The sequence below is a fragment of the Paramisgurnus dabryanus genome, chromosome 1 (assembly GCF_030506205.2).
Source record: "Paramisgurnus dabryanus chromosome 1, PD_genome_1.1, whole genome shotgun sequence".
In the NCBI taxonomy this organism is placed as follows: Eukaryota; Metazoa; Chordata; class Actinopteri; order Cypriniformes; family Cobitidae; genus Paramisgurnus; species Paramisgurnus dabryanus.
This window is the reverse complement of record NC_133337.1, coordinates 58,028,204-58,045,736: the sequence shown is the minus strand read 5'-3', so window position 1 is coordinate 58,045,736 and position 17,533 is coordinate 58,028,204. Positions and strand designations below refer to the sequence as shown.

The window sequence follows — 17,533 nt, the reverse complement described above, 5'->3', positions numbered from 1 at the left end:
TAAAATTGCAGACCAAGATAAATAATTTCATAACTTTTCCCACCTTTAATGTGAACTAACTTGTACAATGCCATTGAAAAACAAACTGAAATCTTTTAGGGGTGGGGAAGTAACAATAAAAACCTCAAATAATGTAGTTGCATAAGTGTGCACACACCTAAACTAATACTTAGTTAAAGTACCTTTAGATTTTATCACAGCATGCATCTTAATGAGTAAGTGTTCATCATTCAATATTTTGCCATTCTTCCTGTCAAAAGCATTAAAAATTTGTCAAATTGGTTAAGCGTCTTCTGCTTAGCCCTCTTCGGATCACCCCAACAGATTTTCGATGGGATTTAAATCTGAACTCTGGCTGGGCTTTCCAAAACCTTGATCTTGGTATTTGACAGGGATTTGGAGCTAATCATTATTCCATTCACCCCGATTAAAGCCTCAGTTCCAGCTGAAGAAAAACAGCCACAAAGCATGATGCTGTCACCTCCATGCTTTACTGTGGGATGGTGTTCTTTTGGTGATGTGCTGTGGGGTTTTTTTCATCAAATATAACTTTTGGTATTACGGCAAAAGTTCAACTTTGGTCTCATCAGACTTCAATACAGTATTCCACATGGTTTTCAGAGATAGAAATATATATATATAATATATATATATATATATATATATATATATATATATATATATATAATGATTTCACGTAATTGCTGTCAATTTAGAGTTATTGTCTTTGCCAAATGTTATTGTTAATTTATTTAATTTTAAAGCAGTTGTTTAACATCCATATCTCATTTAAGTAGTGATTAGCTACATTTGCATAATACTTCATATATATTGATTGTGATTTAATAGACGTATTTATTGTTGTATGACACCTCATGTAATGAAAAAGTGAAAATAAAAGTATTTTTCTGATGTCTTGCAGTTCTGTTTTTAAACTGTTAAACCTTATAAAGTGATAAATAAAAAACAAAACAAAATATAAACAAAAATAATCCTCCTGACTGCTGATAAAAGAAAGGGTTCTTTATAGCACCACTGTGGTTCTATGTAACACTTTTTAAGGCAAGGTTCTATATAGAACCATCTAAAAAAGGGTTCTATATAGTACCAAAAAGGGTGCTGCTATTGTTACGAGCTGAAGAACCCTTATTTGGTACTATATAGAACCATTTTTCTTAAGAGTGTATATCATAATACATATGACTTTGTGATTGCATCCATTTTAGAAGCTTTCTGGAAGTCCCCATAAAAGTAATTTGTCACATTAGCAGAGGGCATTGCTGATATAGAAACAAATTGCCACATAATGGAAAACAGTATAGTGACTTTTATTGGCAATCACAAATTTAATACATCTCATTTATTATTGTATTATTTTGTTCTGTTTCTTATTGAATGTGCACTGCAAATTATAGTCAGTGGTTTGTTTCCATCTGCTCAATACACTCTAAAAACAAACAGTGCTAAATATAAGTATTGTACAGTAATAGCACTGATGAAGTACCTGTGTAGCACCTGTGAAGAACCATAAGGTGCTATGTAGAACCATGTGTGGTGCTATAGTGGTGCTATATGGCCTCCATATGGTTCTTCATAAGTGCTATAATACACTTAAAATGGCTCCTCTATGATTACGAGCCAAGAACCACTTTTAGTGCTATTTAGCACCGTTTGTATGTTTATATGCCTAAAGTTGGAGTGTATATGTATAGTTCACCCAAAAAGGAAAATTCTGTCATTTAATTTTTGGGAGAACTATCCCTTTAATGTATAACAAAACCACATGTATATGCTCAAGCAGGCATTAAGGATTACAACAAAATATAAAAACTCAAGGTATTTTAGTAACTCTGACATGCTGCACCAAACAACAAAAACTAATCACTTTAAAAAAAACAACTAATTAAAACAAAAAAATAATTATTATTTTACACTTTATACTTTCATGAGTCACTTGCAAACATTATGCAAGTCATGTATCACTTTAAACAATTCCGAGTTATTTTCAATTGGGTCAAACCCAGCCGTTGGGTTAAAATAACCAAGAAAATGTTCATATTTCACCAAACAATAGAAAACAAACCAGTTAAATTACAACCCAATTTATTGAATATAACACAGATTTTTTTTAAAGTAACACTGTATAAAATTACAGATTATAACAATATATTCATCAAACATTTGTGACATTCGTAAAAAATGTTTATTGTTTATCTCATATTTGAATGTATTTAAACACATGTCCTTTGAACATTTAACAATGTAAAAAGTAAACACTTATGTTTGTTTATGTTGTTAAGGTAGAAAACATTCAAGTCCACATTGAACACATTATATACTGTACAACTGTATTCTGCATCACTTTAAATCTTTTTAGAAAGATTTTTCTGTATGTGAAATTCTAGCTGGCCATCTTATTTTCTTGACCACATATTTTTAAACAACCAGTTTTCAGCTTAAAGCAGACCACTTGTCCATGCTGAATAAACTTGTTGTTTTTCTTCATCTTATGATATATGTATTTTTTTATTTATATTAATTTGTGTGAAACAAAAAAATAGAACTGAATTCCTAAAGATGTTATATTATTAAAATGTTATTTACAGTCAAATGCATAGATCAAGATATTCAGTTTTAATTTATAGTTTAAGACTGCACTGTAAAAAGTGAAAAGTTGGATTAACATAAAAAATTATCAAACTTTTCACTTTTTACAGTGTGATTAAAGACATTAATGCATGATTTCATGTAGCCGTTTTAAAACGGTATTGTAGAAGTCAGGCCAGTAGATATTTAGAGAGAAAACTGACATTGATTATGTTATAAGATTACACCTGCATTGTTTACTGGTTTGCACTTTTATATAGCATGTGCCTCATGCTGCTTTACTTATCTTTCTTTATTTGTATTTGTATAGTTGTACTTTATATTGTATTATGTATTTAAATATTCTACTGTTAGTGATTTCTGTTTGCACCAAGGGAGAGAATCAATTTCAATTCTCTGTTTGTATGTACTGTACATGTGGAAGAATTGACAATAAAAGCAGACTTGACTAGACTTGATTATATACAGTATGAGCTTCACCTATCTTTAGTGTACACTTGCACTTGGAAACTCAAAAGGAAACACACTAACTACAAACACAATAGCAGCTAATATGTATGTGTCCAATAATACACATCTTAAACCACAAAAATTAGTTTTTTGTACCAAACTTAATTTTAGCTTGTAGTTTCCAGAGGATGCTCACAGCCCTCTGCAGTGAATTGTTTCTCACCTGTGACCTGCTCAATAAATTCAAGTATCCCTAAAGCCCTTGTGTCATTTGTGTTATAAGATAAGCGCTTGTCAGCAATCTTCCTAAGATTTTTAGCACTTTTCTTTCCATCTCGTGTATCAGGTGCCATTTGTAAACAGTCCTTGTAGTATTTGATGGCCAGATGTTGACATCTTTTTCTGTACTGCTGGAACTCCCCATAATACAAGGAAAGATGTTGTAGTCCCTCAGTTTTCTCCTTAGCTATGAACAAGGCTGTTTCAAACACTTCTTCAGCCCGATCGATTTGTCCGTCCTCACCGTAGAGAATTGCCAGTTGTGTCATTGCATAGATAAACCCACTCTTTAGAGTGATAGCCTTTTCAAAATGTGAGATGCTTAAATGACGAAATCTCTGACACTCAGGCTGCTCCCTGAATTTTTCTTTTATCTTTTTATAGCAAAGAGCCAACTGATGGTGTATGAATGCTGAATTTGGAGAAACATCCAATGCTCTTTTTAACAGGCTAATAGACCTGTCTATAGGTCCATAGTTTCTCAGGTATTTCCCCACATATCGAATCACATGTGGACTATCTGGAGACATCTCAAGAGCCCTTTCCACCAGATCCTCAGCCTCATCAAACAGCTTAAATTCAGCGAGTTTCAGAGCTAAAAGTAGCTTCAGTTCATCATTATCAGGGTTTGTTTCTATCGCTTGTCTGAGTTGTTTTAAGGCAGATGAATCCTCTGGACTCGCACATTCAGTTTCTGTCCTGTACAGTAAAATGGCATAACCAGCGTTCCAGAGACCGTATTCTGGCTCCAACTCCAATGCCTTTTTAAAACACTCCTGAGCTCTGCTGTAGTATTTGCGTGAAAATTTAAACAAGGCCCAGGCCTTCTCACCAAGAACTTCAGGATGAAGAGCAGAAGTAGAGACGGGTGGTTTTTGTTCTTTGATCTCCTTCAGTTTTTCCAGGTAACTTTGGCATTCAGCATACTGTTCCATGTGAAAGTGTAACCAGGCAAAATTTCCATAAGTAACAATGAGCTTCTCATCACAGTTGTCCCCATAAAAATCTTTAGTGAGCTCCACAGATTTCTTCAAGTTTGTTAGGGCGTCCCCATTAGAACCCAAGAGATACTTAATGTATGCCAAAGAGTTGTGTGTGTGTGCGGTCCCGGCCTCATCCCCCAGATTTAAGTCACGACGCTGCTCCAGTCTTGTTAAAAGATCTGTGATGTTTGTGTCTTCTTTTTTCAAAACCCAAGTAAAGTGACATTCCAGCTCATCCAGTTCCATAAAGGCAGGTTTGTCCTTTAAGTAGGCTAACTGTTTTAAAATGTAATATATATTTATTAAATTCATATATTTAATCAGTTACACAGAGTCTTTTTACTAAAGTCTTGCATTAATCTATTCAGTCATATTAGGCCACATTTCTTTCAATATTTTCTTAGTAATTCAGACTTTCGATCAACATCTACATTGTCAGAAAAAGGTCTAAACGGTGAGGGTGGTGTCCTCAACTGTTATTTTTTTTACATGTGTGACAACACATTGAAATTGTGTGCGTTTAAGGACCAATTTTGTACCACTTTGATATACCTTTGGTATACAAGATCATTAAAGTACAGTAATGTACACAAAAAACATTGTATTTTGTTTTGAATACCTGTAAAGGTACAGCTACAAAACGGAACCTTATGGTACCACCCAAACGACAGAAAAGGTACAGTTAGGCTAAACCTTTTTTCCGACAATCTACAGGATTAGACAAAGTGCAATGACCTACCTCATTTTTTCGGTGAAAATCAAATGTTAGATCAAACTGTAACAATTCATCCATAAATTAACCATTTTATCCTGCGTAAACAATTATTTAGAAACCGAAAGTGAATTCGATGCAAAGCCGTTTCTCAACCCAATAAAGGCCGCAGCCTCCGGAGGCCGCATATGTAGGCTCGCTTCATACGTCATCTAAACTTATTTCAGAATATTTAAAATTATAAAGTTAACTATTATTCTAAGTTAATCGTAAATTGTTGTAACATGCTTATGACTTGGGAATGTAATGCTCAGTTAACCAAAATAAACCAGGATTGATGATGCATGGAGCCTGCATATACGACCTCCGGAGGCTGATCGAGAAACGGCCGGAACCTGCATCCAAGTCTGCTGCGCTATAAATGTAGACGATATTTCCGGCTATTCTTTATTTTAATAGTTTATTCCTGCTGTGTGCATATGCTATCTTTGAAGTTCAATTCGTTTTTAATTTAGTTTTATGTGCTGGATAACCAACGTTTTTGCTTTTGAGAAATATTTTGTGAGTAATCTAAATCTGAAAAACACAACTAAGTAATAGCTTTTTTAGGCCTAAACAACATTAAAAATAACAGCAATAATGTGGTCTACCCAATTTCAATGTCATTATTAAACTTGTCTTTTCCTACTTTCTGATTTCTTTTTTCAGCCGTATCCTGATTGGGATTTATTTCTTTACTTTAAATTTTATTAGAAAAAAAAACTTTATGATATTGTCTATGACTTCACATCTGAAATTATTTACAGTAATGCTTTAAGAAGTGATAGCCTTCTGCTTGTAGCAAACTCCAAACACGGTAGGCCTCAGGCAAGATGTCATGATTAAATTAAATACAGCTTCATGAGTTACCTTGCATGCCAGCCTAAAAAACAATTGTTTTGCCCAACACTGTTATTAAATATTACAAATTACGTCATCAGAGTGTTAACTTGATACAGACATAAAATCAGTAGCCTATAATAGGCTACTTCTAATATCTAACATCTACATTTATAAAAGAACAATGTTCAATAGATGTTTTTTTTACATACGTTTTAACTCTCATAATTTATCCCAAATACGTATAAAGTCTTCTTTAAAATAATTTTGCTTAGGAGTGGATAGTTAAGAGCATTACTCGGACTGCGGCGTGACAACAGTTCCATCTACTGGTCGGGCAAGGTGTTGAATCGTACTAGGAATAAGGTTTTATATCACAACTAACAGTTCTAAATGCAGAATAAACTCGTGATCTTTCACCACAGTCATTGCTTTTCATCACAGAGAGACACTGAACGAACAAATTTAGAGTCAGTCACAATATAGATTTTATTTAAGAAATAAAAAGTGTGTTGAAACAAAAAAAGTAATTTGGTACAATAGATTAGGGCATACAGGCACATTTCTAATAAATAGCGCTAATAGGCTACAGTATTTAACCCGGGATTGCCTTTATACCGAACTTTCGAAACACTTGTTGTACACAAAATGCCTAACACACACACACACACACACACACACACACACACACACACACACACACACATACACACACAATATATATATATCGTGGCATGCATATTTTATTTGTTAATTTAAAGTTATTGGGGTGGTTTTCCCAGTTTAATTAGGAAATATAACTAGTTCTATCAAACCTGCCTTAATAAAAACATTACTTGTGTGAATTTTGAGGCAAAACAAAGTTTACTGATGTATTCTCTTGTTTAAAAAACACATTTTTGAGACTAAGGCTAAACTTTGTAAAAGCTTAATGATGAAAACTACACTTAGAAAAAAAAATCAGAATAACAAGTTCAAATAAATTCCAGCATCTTACAATATCTTACTGTACCTCTTAAACAATGTTATACTAAACAGTTACAATACTCCCCATTGTATCACATCCCTCTGCAGTGGTTTGTTTATTACCTGTTACTTGCTCAATAAATTCAACTATCCTTAAAGCGCTTGTGTCATTTGTGCTTTAAACAAATGTCTTTCAGCAATCTTTCTCAGTGTCGTAGCACTCTTAATGCCGTATCGTGTGTTTGGTGCCATTTTAAAACATTTCATGTAGTAGTCAACAGCAATTGGCTCACATCCTTTTCTGTGTTCCTGGAACCCCCCATAATGCAAATATATTACTTGCAGATCTTCAGTATTCCCTTCAGCCATGGACAAGGCTGTTTGATAAACATCATCAGCCTTATCAATCTGTCCGTTCTCACCATAGAGAAATGCTAGGTCTGTCATTGCATATGTGAATCCACTCTTCAGAGTGATAGCCTTCTCAAGATGAGATATGCATAACTGACAAAATTTCTGATTTTCCTTGTTTTTTCTTTTTGTAACAGAGAGCTAACTGATGGTGTATAAATGCTGAATTTGGAGAAACATCCAATGCTCTTTTTAACAGACTAATGGACCGGTCTACAGACCCATAGTTTCTAAGGTATTTCCCCACATATCGAATCACATGTGGACTATCTGGAGACATCTCAAGAGCCCTTTCCACCAGATCCTCAGCCTCATCAAACAGCTTAAATTCAGCGAGTTTCAGAGCTAAAAGAAGCTTCAGTTCATCATTATCAGGGTTTGTTTCTATCGCTTGTCTAAGTTGTTTTAAGGCAGATGAATCCTCCGGACTCACACATTTAGTTTCTGTCCTGTATAGTACAATGGCATAACCAGCGTTCCACTCACCATCTTCTGGCTCCAACTCCAATGCCTTTTTAAAACAATCCTGAGCTCTGCTGTAGTATTTGCGTGAAAATTTAAACAAGGCCCAGGCCTTCTCACCAAGCACTTTAGGATGAAGAGCAGAAGTAGAGAAAGGTGGATGTTTTGGTTTGATCTTCTTTAGTTTTTCCAGGTAACTTCTGCATTCAGCATACTGTGTCATGTGAAAGTGTAACCAGGCAAAATTTCCATAAGTGACAATGAGCTTCTCATCGCAGTTCTCCCCATAAAAATCTTTAGTGAGCTCCACAGATTTCTTCAAGTTTGTTAGGGCTTCTTCATAAGAACCCAAGAGATACTTAACATATGCCAAAGAGTTGTGTGTGTGTGTGTGTGCGGTCCCTGCCTTATTACCCAGACCTAAGTCAAGATTGTCCTCGAGTTTAATTAAATGATCAGTGATGTTTGTGTCTTTCTTATTCATATTCCATGTGAAGTGACATTCCTGCTCGGTCAGTTCTGTAATCAAAGGTTTATCCTCTGTGCAACTGCAATGAATAAGAAGCTATATTTACTCTATAAAAGTGAATTTATTAAGCAATATGTACTGATAAATTGTAAAATATTTAATAAATAGTTTGATGCAATGAAAATAAATGGGAACATTTGTTACAGGACAAAATTGAAAATCATGAAAAGGGGCCACCATGCCCTACAAATGGGGTAAGATGACACTTAAAATAAAAGAATAAGAATGAAAGGAAAGAGCACAATTCCACTCAAAGAAATGTGTCTGTAATTAAACATTTTCAGTTGTATTGTATAGGTCAATGAATATAGGCTTACTTATTACGAAAATTTAAGTTTGATAACTAAATTAACTAAATTAATAAGGAAACAGACATTTAATAATTTGTGCCCATGAGATTTCGTGCCAACAATAGTCAAAGGAAAATTGAGACACTTTTACCGCGTCCGTTTTCACCACAATGTAAATAAACAGCTTATACATAACATGTTTAATATTTTGGTTCGTCAAATATACAGGCCGTCTCAATCCGAAGGCTGCAGCTTTCGGATGTCGTATTTGGCTGCGTACGTCATAAAGAGTGGCTTATTTCAGAATATTAACAATTATAAAGCTGACAATTATTCTTAGTTATTCGTAAATTGTTGTAATATGCTTATGACTTGCGAATGTAATGCTCAGTTAAAAAACAAGGCTTGATGACGTATGCAGCCTGCAAATACGACCTCCGTAGAATGCAGCATTCGTATTGAGAAACGGCAACAGTTTCGATTCGTCGTGTCCAATTTACAGTAGGCTATGGGTTAAAGCGAAACAAAAGCTTAACAATATAAACGAAACTAACCTCATTTTTTGTGACCTTCAATTATTTTAATGGTTTTAGACAATTAAACCAGCACAAAGCTAAAACCAAAAAAATAGAGATGTACGTCGATAATTTTGCAGGTGAGGAATGTGCAACGTCATCTGTGAAACACGTGAGCATGCACATAATTATTTCAGTTAAAGGGACAGTTCAAGTTAAAGGGACAATGACACGTGACTTTTCCTTTCGGATATGCAAAAAAAACTTCAATATTCTGTATAGCAAAATACGTCGGTGTTGATTCAGATGTTTTGTATGTGCTTTGTTAAATATATTGTGCTTACTCTAGATGCTTTTAACAAACTGCCAAACGGATGCAATAGTGTAAGACCAGTTTTTCGGTTTGTTGATGTGTCATTCACACCGTTCTTTTGAAAATTAAATGTTTGGTTCTTTTATATTTGCCATAATCATATGCGCGCACACACATTTAAGCATTATTCAAACTGTATCATTTTTTATATACTGTATAGACATCACATCATGGTTTAATATTTTATATACCTTTTATAAACATTAAAAATATATATATTTAAATCATCTGGTAAATGAAATGGCTGGAATTATTTGAATCAGTTTGTTGAAGCAATTTGTAACCGCAGGTTCATGTGGTATCTCCTAAAATTGTCTTTCCTTTTAGAATTTCCAAACTGCCTTTCAAGTTGACTAAGGAACCATGCCCTGTTGTACCCATTTGGTTTTGCTATTGAGCCGTTTGTACCAATTTATACAAGATTTTGAAATGCATGTGTTTATTTGTGTTATAAATAGATTAAGCTTTCCACATTTTCAACATATGCCTTTTGGATAGAATGCCAGTCTGGTCAAGAGATTATAACATACATTCCAAAGCATATTTTCATAAGTTTTTACTCCACTACATTTCATAATTTCAAGTTTTTGGTTTATATTTAATATTTAAGTACATTCAACATCTAGTATTTTTTTTACTTAAGTAAAAAGTACTTTTGTACTTTTACTCAAGAAAAGTAAAAGCACAAAATTTTTATGTAATTAGGTATTAAATCAATTTTGATATGCAATATAAAATGAATATACAGTATGATTCTATGCTTTAGAATGTAGTGAAAAATTTTTAGTAAAGTAAAATTTTTCCCAAGACAAACACTCTGATAAAGCACAGATGCTTGGAAATTTTACTTAAGTGTCCGCCTCTGAATGCTAGTATTTCTCTTCGTGTAATGCTATTTCTCTTAGTGTAATGCTAATATATTTCTAATATGCTAAATTACTATTAAACAGTAAGATTAAGCTTTAAAAATATTCTAACTGAATTTCTAGTATGAGAAGTGCATTTCAAATGAATTTTTGAAATTCAGAAAAGAGTTTGCATAAAGAAAAGTAGTTTGAACTAAATGGTTTCTGGACCTTAGGTAAATGTAAAATCTTTATTGTGAATGGTTACTTCAATTTTATTAAGTTAATCCAATTTTTCACTTTTTACAGTGTAGGTGGCTGGCAGATAGATTGTAAATAAGCACAGACATTTTTAGTTTTAATAGTGCTTATTTCTCACGAAACTAAATAAAAGGGCACAACCCCTGAATTTATTTGTTAATACAGAAATACTGCTGTGAGTTACCTCCGCCATATCTTGTATTATTTTTTCGAGTTTGCCCTTTCACTGGACTTGACTCTCGAGTGGTGTTATGCTGCTTGGCAATGAGAAACACTAAGGCTAAGATTGGAAATATTTTTTGTGAGAGAAGGATAAACAAAAACACAAATTTACAATAGAAAAAACAAATGTGTATCTTAAGACTAAATGTGTTTTGGTAGTGAAACTCTTGTATAAAAGAAATATGACATTCGTGGTCATGGGGTAAAGGATCGCCGTGGCGATGTAGCCTACTTTACCAACCCCACTTAGTGAGTTGTTGATGAGACTGAGCCCATTGTTGTAGTGAGAGCATTAAAGTGAATCAATCAAGACATGACAATACATTTGATTACATTTGGTGGTCCAAGTTAACTTCTGTGGACACGTGAAAAACATGTGACAGTAGTCCTACAATAGACCCAAACTTCAATGAAGCAGAGTAGCTGATTAAAAGTCCACATATGATTGAAAGGATTATCATCAGCCTGGGAATTAGGATCCTTACAAATTCTATAATTCACATCTATAATTGTTTTTGCTGTTCTCGTGACATTTTAATATAATAGGGCTTAAATATATATTCTGTTTCGTATCAATTCAGATTGTTTTAGTTTGCACTTTTGTAGTTATCGTCACCATATGACGCAAACGCCTCAAGCATTAAACCTTAGCTTACCATACTATGCTTGGTATGCATAGTGAAGTGAAGACAATAAGTAAGATAATAATAAAAAACATCAAATTGTTGTACAATCGTATACATGATTGCAAGGCTGGTCAAGCATTAAAAAGTATTAGCATAAGACGTATTCTAGATTAAATAAAATGTATAATAATAAGAATAAATGTATCAAATATACATAATACTACAGTGTCCAATCCTGCTATCGTAGCTGTGTCACGAGGCCAGCTCCAACCCCAATTCAATACACCTCAAGCTCATAGGAAACCTAAAACTGGTAAGTTAACCTCCTCTATTATGAGACTTAAATTGCAGTTGATAATACAAAAATAATATACCATTTTATCATTGAAATAAAGTGAATGAAAAAGGACAATTCTCCTGCTATAGACCATTTCAAAAGATGTAAACAACACTGGTCCAGAAACACTTCCTGTTTTAGTTTGTGACTGTTTTTATTCATTTCACATATATCCTTATCTTTAGGATGTTTGTTTAACTTTTTGGTTCAGTTCTATACTGTTGGACGTATTTAATCCCAATGTTTATCTAGTGTTCAAAAAATGAAACAGGAAGTGCTTCTGGACCAGTGTTGTTTACGTTTTTTGAAATGGTCTATAGAACTCTTCGACTTTGATACCTTACAAACGGCGGCGACACCCATAATTTACTTCAATTTTTGCGAGCGTGACGTCACCTGACAAAGACCTTTAAAAGAGAGACCACAGAAGCCAGCAGTCAACAGAGACCTGGGACTAAAGGACCATTTATAGCCAACAGAGAGCTGCCGTTGACCATTTACAAGCAACTGCTACAGCCCACTTGATCAGGTAAGTTCATATTAAAACATGTAAAGCACGCCACCACTTCTAGGAGTTGACGGTCATATAATTAAGCGTGCCTGTGTCTATTACTGCACATTTAAATATGACTCATCTGAATGTCGCTCAGCAACGTAGGATGATATTGGAAAATGTGCAGCGGTCTCTGTGTTTTTGAAAGGGTCCTTGCTTAGAAATTAAATTAAGCATATTGTTTTGCCTGCACAAATGATTTCAACCACTTGAGTCATTTGGGTGCCGAGTGACGTCACGTGTCAGCAAATAACTTTCATAACATATGAAACAATTATGCTTTTTGCCTACACAATCGTGTACAAACAAAACACAAATGATTACAACTATTTTGGAGTCATTTGAGTGACGTTTCTGTGACCTGCTATTCTGAATGTATAGTGTGTCTACTCACGTCCATTTATCGTAACGCGATTCACACCGAACCGGGTCCGTGTAGACTGTGACGTTTAACCAGATCAAAAAATCGCGGGCACAAAAACCACGCGCGAGCGAGATATACAAGCGCCCACACTATTCGCGTGCGGGGAAGTATGCGCACCTCCGCCCAGCGCCCACAAATGTAGTCACACGAGCAAGGGTCCGAAAACTTCCAAGGCAGGAAGACATCAAGGCATCATGTGTTGTCCCACAATTCTATGCGTGTGCGCGCATAGGGAATGTGATTGATCGAGTTAAAAAGTGTATATTTTCACTTTTTACACATTTTAATTGCATTTCTAGCAAGAAATTAGTATTGCAGTGTTCAAATATGTGATTAGTTATCACGCTGTTTGTTTATATTTCAAACACGCTGACTTTGAAGTGTGTCCGAAAGCGTTTCTCTTCTGCTTTCGTGCCTCGTGAGGACTCCGTGAGGCAGCGAGGCAACAAGCTGCCTCATTTTTTGGATGCAGCCTTAATATGACCATAATGTCGAAGCAGGTAATTCATTTTAAAACATTAGTCTTTTTAAGGTATTATATATTTTGTTTACTGTTTAATTAGATAATATAATTTTGCAATATATACTGTAGGCTATTGAAATTGTCACGTCACAGAGTTGGTTCAGACTAAATTAGCAATCGCAAACTGCTTTAGTATAGTCCTGTACAAAGCTTTGCAAGGTGATATTATCAAACCATTTCAATTTTAGTGTACCTTATTAGCATGACAAAGACTGTACATGTATTGCCAAAGAAGTATTCTGTACCTTTTCAGAGTCAAAATAACTTTTTTATTCTTGTTTTATTTGATAATATGGTTAATTTTGTGAAATTTTCTATATCTATTGTCTACAAACAACATGAATACCTTAAAATTAGTGTTATTGTTTGCATAATATTTTAAAATAAATTACCTTCTCTGACATAGGTCATATTAAAACATGTCTTCTCTACCTAGATTGACAGGATACGAATTGAGAAACAGAAGATTATGCGTGTCACTGATTAAATCAAACAACTAATCACAGATACCGGTGTTGTGTCGAAGTCTGTTCCCCCTATGTTCCCCCTATTTTTCCCTTCAGTGTAGTGTTTTTATGGCGTTTTTATCACGTTATAGGTTTTATTATTTATATATTTAAAGTTTTAATGGCTACTGAGATCTATATGTGTGCATTTCTGTAATGTATCTGTATTGTTCTTAATGGTAAGTCAATTATTTTTACAGTATGAATCATATTATATGTATAATATTTATTTAATTATGTATGCAAACATTACATTTTTAAAACAACCAGTAAAGGAAAAAAAAGAAAAAGACAGACTATATTTTAAAATAAATACCCTAATAGAAAACTGTCAAATGTATGAAATATTTAATAAATTGTATTATAAAATACATGATATTATGCCTTTTTAGTATAACCAATTCAAATCTTTAATCTTTCTAAATGTAACGTGATGAAAACGCTATAAAAGCACTACACTAAAGGGAAACATAGGGGGAACTGAGTTCGACACAACACCGGGACATCAGTAAATGTCCTGCCCCAAAGTCCCAAAAGTCATTTTGATCTAGCGAGCTGAGGTGGTTTTCCTCCGCGAATAGTGTTCTGCACGCTCGTATCTTTCGCCCGCGCATGGTTTTGTGTGTGTGTGTGTGTGTGTGTGTAACTTTTGGGTCTGGTTAAATGCTATAGAAGACACCAACTACATTCAGATTAGCAGCAGGTTCAAACACACCTGGCTCTACAGGAAAAATTGAGCTCATCGAGAGCCTTTTGTGCAACTAGTCAATTGGGAAGGGTTGCATGGTCGTCAGGTTTATTGAGCATCATTGAGTATTATTCCACACCCATTTTCATTCAATCATTTCCTTTTTTGTTTAGAATGGGCAACGCTGCCATAACCATTCACCACCCAACCAGCTTGGACCATGGGATCCCTTACATGGAGTCTGGAAAGATTGTGGACACGACCACCAGCATGATACGACTGGAGAAGAAGGATGGTGCAGCGGTGGGGTGTGGTGGCCGCATTGTCTTCAAGAAAACTGTGGCTGAATCCCAGTGGACTTACAAGGTCACCAAACAGAACTCCTCAAACTTTGAAATCGGTCAGGATATAACCGTCAAAGCAAGTGACAATACTGAGGCGAATAACAAGATAGCAGCGAAGTTTGGCATGTCGTGGTCTGAAGTGCGAGAGAGTGTCACCCTCATCAAAAGTATGATTAGTGATTCTAACATCTACTCCGAGCTCTACTGCTACGTTGACTATAATGGGAAGAACGAGGGGACACATCACTGGATCAGGAATGACCTGGACCTTAAGGCTTCACACAGATGGGCCGAAGACTCAGAGATGATCATCGACATACTTGTCTAACTGAAGCATTTACATTCAGCAACAACTGTATTATAGCTTAATATTCTAAAACAAGGTCTGTATCCAGCCTTCTTATTAGTGATTTTAAAATGATTTTTCACAACTGTACTTTACTGAAAGTGTAAGCAAACTATTAGTAAGCTCAATAAAATGCTTTGTGATTCTGTGCATGCAAATAAATAAGTTCTGCTATTTTATTTTATAATTCCTATGTTTATCATCATCATCATTAACTCTATTGCCAGACACAAGTCCATTCAGAAGACATTGACAACATACATAAAAAAACAGAATGGTAAATATTAACATCGTGAATGTTAACATACACACTGCAAAAACTGAAATATAACTAAGATTAGAAATGTTCAATCTATGCCAAGTTTGCTTGCTTGTCTGCCAAGATATTTCTTCCTACCAGCAGTTTTTGTGTAAGAGCTTTTCACTTGTTTTAAGAAGTATTTATAATCGTAAGGTATTATAACTTGTTGAGATTTTATTACTGATAATGAGCAAGTTCATGCTTCTAATGAAAATACCATAACTTTAACTATTACCATTACTAAAACAAGGTCTGTATAGCCTTATGTAGTTATTTTAAAACAATTTCCACTTTACTGGAAGTGTAAGCAAACTATCAGTTAGACCAGTGACATGCTTTGTGATTCTGTGCATGCAAATAATTATTAAAATTTTGGTATTGTATGTTTCCTATTTTTATCATCATTGTTAACTCTATTGCAGACACAAGAAGACATTGACTTAATATGACTTCAATGTTTTCTGCTAGGGTAACTAAATTATCTTCAGTTACTATGACTTAAAGCTCTGAGTTTTCACAGATTAACTGGTTATTTTAACTAATTGTATTCACAAATTTGAGAGTTTAAGAAGAAGAACACAATATTGATGTTTATCTTCTATTTATTCTTCATATTGACCAGACAACTAATCAGATTGTCAGGAAAACAATGAGTAGTCAAAAACAATTATAAATAATACCAAAATTAATATCTTCCCTTGTAGCTATAAGAGAATAAACACTTTGGCTTTTCTGACTAATTCATCAGTAATGTAACAGGGCAGCAATTTGGTAGCCTGGGTTTCCCCATGCTGCCTTGCACACAAATTTATTCACGCTGCAAGTCTAGCATGGAAACTATGGACCTTTTTTGCCCCTGAAATAGGGAACCAATCATAGAACGGGAAGGGGGCAGCCAGACGATGTCGACGTCCACACCAAAGCAGTTTTGTTTATTCAACGCAGGAGCAGACACAAAGTTACTTTTCAATGCAGCCTAAGATAGTGTTCTAAGTAGTTTTGAACACAAGTTTGTTTAAAAAAAAAGAGCAACTTTGGCGTTAAACAATTTCATATCCAAGAAGGATGTTTGTATGTATGGCAAGACATGATAGACACTGAGTTTTATAGGACCAACCTGCTAGGCATCGTCGTAGACGAAGTACAATTAACTTATAAATGGTAAGTGGTATTTATTAATATCGTATTGTCATTATGCCTGTACTGTGGTTGTCACAGTTCCACTAAATTGTGTTGCTTTTTAATATCAATACAGCTCGGTTTAGTTGTATAGCTGTCAGCTGTGTGCACACCTACCGATAAAAGTTGTTTACGTTTGAATTGATGTCACTCTACATACGTCATCTGGTATAATTGAAACGATTGGCTATGAGCTACGTACAGACGCATTTGATAGACATTCGTAGCGCCCAATAAACGTCTCTGGGCCTCAAATACGAGAAAATTAGCATATGGTTCCTAGACCACGTCTCATTCTCCATGAGACTGGTCTGGTGTTAGCCAGGCTAGCAATCTGGATGAAATTACAAAAATTTTATAGACTGTTTAAGAAGATTTTCACCTAAAACTCTAAAATGTAAATGTTTTACATTAACCAGTTTCAAATGCACAGTGAAATGTGGGTCATCTTGCACATCCCACAATGGTTGATAAAAATATTAAAACCTACAAAACATTAGCATTACTTTTGCATTACATTAATGAAAACAAGGGCATATTGTGTAGCTTTCGGCCTACTGACTAAACAGTAGCAAAGTAGTGCAGTAACTTTTTGAGGCATTATGTAGACAAAAGGAGATAACTAGCCTTTTACCCCACAGGCTTCTTTCAGATGAGTTTCTACATCAAGTCATTCTTGAGGGTTTGCAACCTGGGTGACAGTTAACCATTTTCTAGACCAAGTAATATCTTTTGAGTGAATTCAAATGAATTCTTGAGTGAATTCTTTTGAATCAAAAGTGTTGGTCAGTGCTTTGGGATAGCTAAGGTGTAGTGCATATCAGTTCAAAGAAGGCATCGCCAAGTCTAGGGAGGCTGACCGGCATCACTTTTTTGGTAGTGAACTAGACTTGTGTCATGGTCAATGGAATTTTATGGATCA

At 34.7% G+C, this 17,533-nt stretch overlaps 1 protein-coding gene and 1 pseudogene across 1 annotated transcript; both read right to left on the bottom strand.

The window, feature by feature from the left end:
* Nucleotides 1–1,428: 1,428 nt before the first annotated feature.
* Nucleotides 1,429–5,178, bottom strand: LOC135720457 (interferon-induced protein with tetratricopeptide repeats 5-like). Its single transcript, XM_065242586.1, has 2 exons — nucleotides 5,059–5,178; nucleotides 1,429–4,595 (listed from the first exon to the last, which is right to left on the bottom strand). Exons 1-2 carry the CDS (start codon nucleotides 5,110–5,112, stop codon nucleotides 3,225–3,227), a joined length of 1,425 nt encoding a protein of 474 aa, XP_065098658.1. The 5' UTR covers nucleotides 5,113–5,178; the 3' UTR covers nucleotides 1,429–3,224.
* Nucleotides 5,179–6,427: 1,249 nt separating this feature from the next.
* LOC135720625 (interferon-induced protein with tetratricopeptide repeats 5-like) lies at nucleotides 6,428–9,299 on the bottom strand (annotated as a pseudogene).
* Nucleotides 9,300–17,533: the final 8,234 nt, after the last annotated feature.

Bases quoted from the DNA above. Each gene is read 5' to 3' on its own strand.
- LOC135720457 (XM_065242586.1), bottom strand. From the start codon at position 5,112: ATGGATGAATTGTTACAGTTTGATCTAACATTTGATTTTCACCGAAAA. The intron at 4,596-5,058 runs GTAGGTCATTGC...ATTTTAAAACAG, and splicing joins ATTTTCACCGAAAAAATGAG to TTAGCCTACTTAAAGGACAA.